Source organism: Bidens hawaiensis, unplaced genomic scaffold (assembly GCF_021521415.1).
Source record: "Bidens hawaiensis isolate Kalapana, Puna unplaced genomic scaffold, B.hawaiensis_p1.1 tig00004931_1, whole genome shotgun sequence".
In the NCBI taxonomy this organism is placed as follows: domain Eukaryota; kingdom Viridiplantae; phylum Streptophyta; class Magnoliopsida; order Asterales; family Asteraceae; genus Bidens; species Bidens hawaiensis.
This window is the reverse complement of record NW_027491311.1, coordinates 937,707-940,479: the sequence shown is the minus strand read 5'-3', so window position 1 is coordinate 940,479 and position 2,773 is coordinate 937,707. Positions and strand designations below refer to the sequence as shown.

General features: G+C 36.3%; 1 protein-coding gene across 1 annotated transcript; it reads right to left on the bottom strand.

Annotated features, from left to right (window-relative positions):
- Positions 1-362: 362 nt before the first annotated feature.
- Positions 363-1,837, bottom strand: LOC143628389 (shaggy-related protein kinase kappa-like). Its single transcript, XM_077098003.1, has 3 exons — positions 1,761-1,837; positions 611-770; positions 363-537 (listed from the first exon to the last, which is right to left on the bottom strand). The coding sequence occupies exons 2-3, from the start codon at positions 761-763 to the stop codon at positions 403-405; spliced, it is 288 nt and encodes a 95-aa protein (XP_076954118.1). The 5' UTR covers positions 764-770; positions 1,761-1,837; the 3' UTR covers positions 363-402.
- Positions 1,838-2,773: the final 936 nt, after the last annotated feature.

The window sequence follows — 2,773 nt, the reverse complement described above, 5'->3', positions numbered from 1 at the left end:
CACTTAGGGGGTGTTTGGTACAGAGAATGGAATTGTAGAGAAATGGAATTGCAGAGAAAGGGAATTGGTCTGGAGAATGAGAATTGACTGTTCTGTTTGGTAGTACAGAGATTTCAGTAGAGAAATATAGCTGAGAATCATTTCTCTTGTTTGGTACATAGAAAATAAACAGAGAATTATATCAACTTTATCATTAGCACAAGTATTTTTTTCATAACAAATATTTATTAAAAAATAAAAAACATATAAAAAGATGCATAAATTCCAACCAAAATATGCATTGATCAAACCAATTCACATACAAAACATAGTGCACAATAGTTTGTTCAGTTAAAGTTAAACGAACATACAAAAACATGCTTTGTTCGTGTTCGTTTACATGCGTAGGCACATATCAAAATTCTAAAACAGACCACCTAATTCTTTAAACTCATCACTTCCTACCTGTTCAGATTGACCGTTACGCCCTCCAATTGTTGTCCTTATTACATGTCCAGCTTCAGTACTCGCCCCATGCACAATCTCTGGTTCACTATCCTGGAACAATAAACTTGATTTTTTGAATATATTTTTAACTCGTTTAACTGTTTATTAAAACGATTATACTTACACTCACTTTGTCATCGCCACGTTCCACTTTATCCCTAAGTCTCATCTCAAGCCTTCCCCTTCCCAACCGATCAATTGCAGTAGAGGATTCATTAAATCCACCAACAGTTCTTGATGTACCGACTCCACCATGTCCTAGGCTGGAAGAGGCCATTTTAAGCCTGATGAGAACCAAATATTCTAATGAATGTCACCCTCCACAAACACTTTTGGGACCCTCAAAGTTATTTCACCAACAAACATGTGTTCCTGAAAAAATAATAATCAATGAGGTTTCACATAACACCTGCATAGGTATGCACTACAATAACAAAAATTAAAGAAGATGCACTACAAATACATTAACTTTTATCTTCATCCTTTTTGCACACAAGGTTGGGTAAAATTACCATGGTCACAAACAAGACACATCTAATTACTTTTCCTCATTAGGCAAGAGTTAAGCATTAAAAAAGCAGTAATCAAGTCCCTAGATAGAGCACAATTCCCATGAACAAACATATTAACCACTGAAGAAAATATGCTTCTATCACAGAACTATTCCCAAAACCTCATTCAGTGTTAAACTAACTCGAACTTATATGCTAAAACAAGATGACGATGCACATAAATTACTAAATCAGTAAGATATATTCCTTCTAAGAACTGTAAATAGTAATAACAAAACCATACACTCCTTATTCCACCTTTGACTAATTATCTCCAACAAATAATTCACTAGTTTCAGTATGCAGTATGCTACAAGAGGCATTATTACATTATATGATGTATAATTTCAAAGTAAGCTACATCTAAAAACCAGAATATAACATTCAGCTGCCATTGAAGTTGCAATAATCACATTAATGTCACACATCCTTTAACAAACTCTTACTATAAAGCAACCTACATCATAAATAATTTAACAATCCACAATCAATTACGTTATCACACTCTAGATTTCACAAAACCACATCAAAATCCCCATAAGATCACTCATCGCACATCAATTAATCATCAAAACAACAATAAACCAGCACAACTAACAATTCACCATAACTCAGATCCACATCTACACAATCAATCACAACAACTAACAATCAATCACCAATCGAGACGGATCAAAGCGGAATTAGGTCATCGGAACAATAATCAGTTACAGAATCACTCACCGGAACGAGAATCGGTGTGAATTGGGAGCAAATTGTGAGCATTTGACAGTTGGTGAGAACTGGATGATCCGATTCGATTGGATTTATGGCTTGGGGTTTGTTGTTTCTCTCTCCACCAGTTTCATGGAGATAGCGATGAGAGGGGATCTGTTAATCGGAAGAGAATGGAAGTGAGAAATGAAACCCTGGAGAAATGATTTCTCCGCTTTTTTTAGAGAAAAGAAATCAGGGAAATGGAAATGGTTTATTTCCATTTCTCACCTCTTCTTTCGTAAACAAACAAGAGAATTGTTTCCATTTCCATTTCTCACCCCCCAATTCTCTGTACCAAACACCCCCTTACGAGAGCAGAAGGAGGGAATGAGTTTAAAAAGAAGCTTTTTACATGTAACACCCGTTAATTTCCGGTTTAAAATAATTAAAGTCTGTAAAGTATGTATAATTCTCGGGGTTTAACCGACCTTTCTCAGAAGCCCTCTCGCCCTCCCGGTACGTTATAACATTTAACTTTTCAACCAAAATGTTAATTCTTTATAATTGGAGGGACTAGATGTGAAAAATGTTTATAACATAAACAAACCTAACCCTAACCCATTCATAATTCCGATCGGCAGCTCAACCCCCCCCCCCCCCCCCCGCCCCGCGATTTTCCTTTTTTCCGGACAAGTCATGAAAGTAAAACATCAATTAAAGGTTAGTACTACGATTCCCCAAGTCTTTTACACCATAATTGGTCGTTATAACACGCGTATTGATCAATTAATGGCTTGTTGTAGGCTAACCGGGTGGCTGTCCAATTGAGCATTTTCGAGACTGTTTTGAGTGAGGTTTTTGCACCAAAATCCTCCTAGGTATGTGTACTATATCATACTTAAAAACCATATTCATTGGGGTTCGTTAGATTGGTTAACTAGTTATCATTTGAAAGATTGTGTTCGGTTGACTAGAATTGTAGTTTGATGCGTTTAATGCGAGGGTTGAAGTGATTTTTAACGACCAATTCAGCTCGGGGA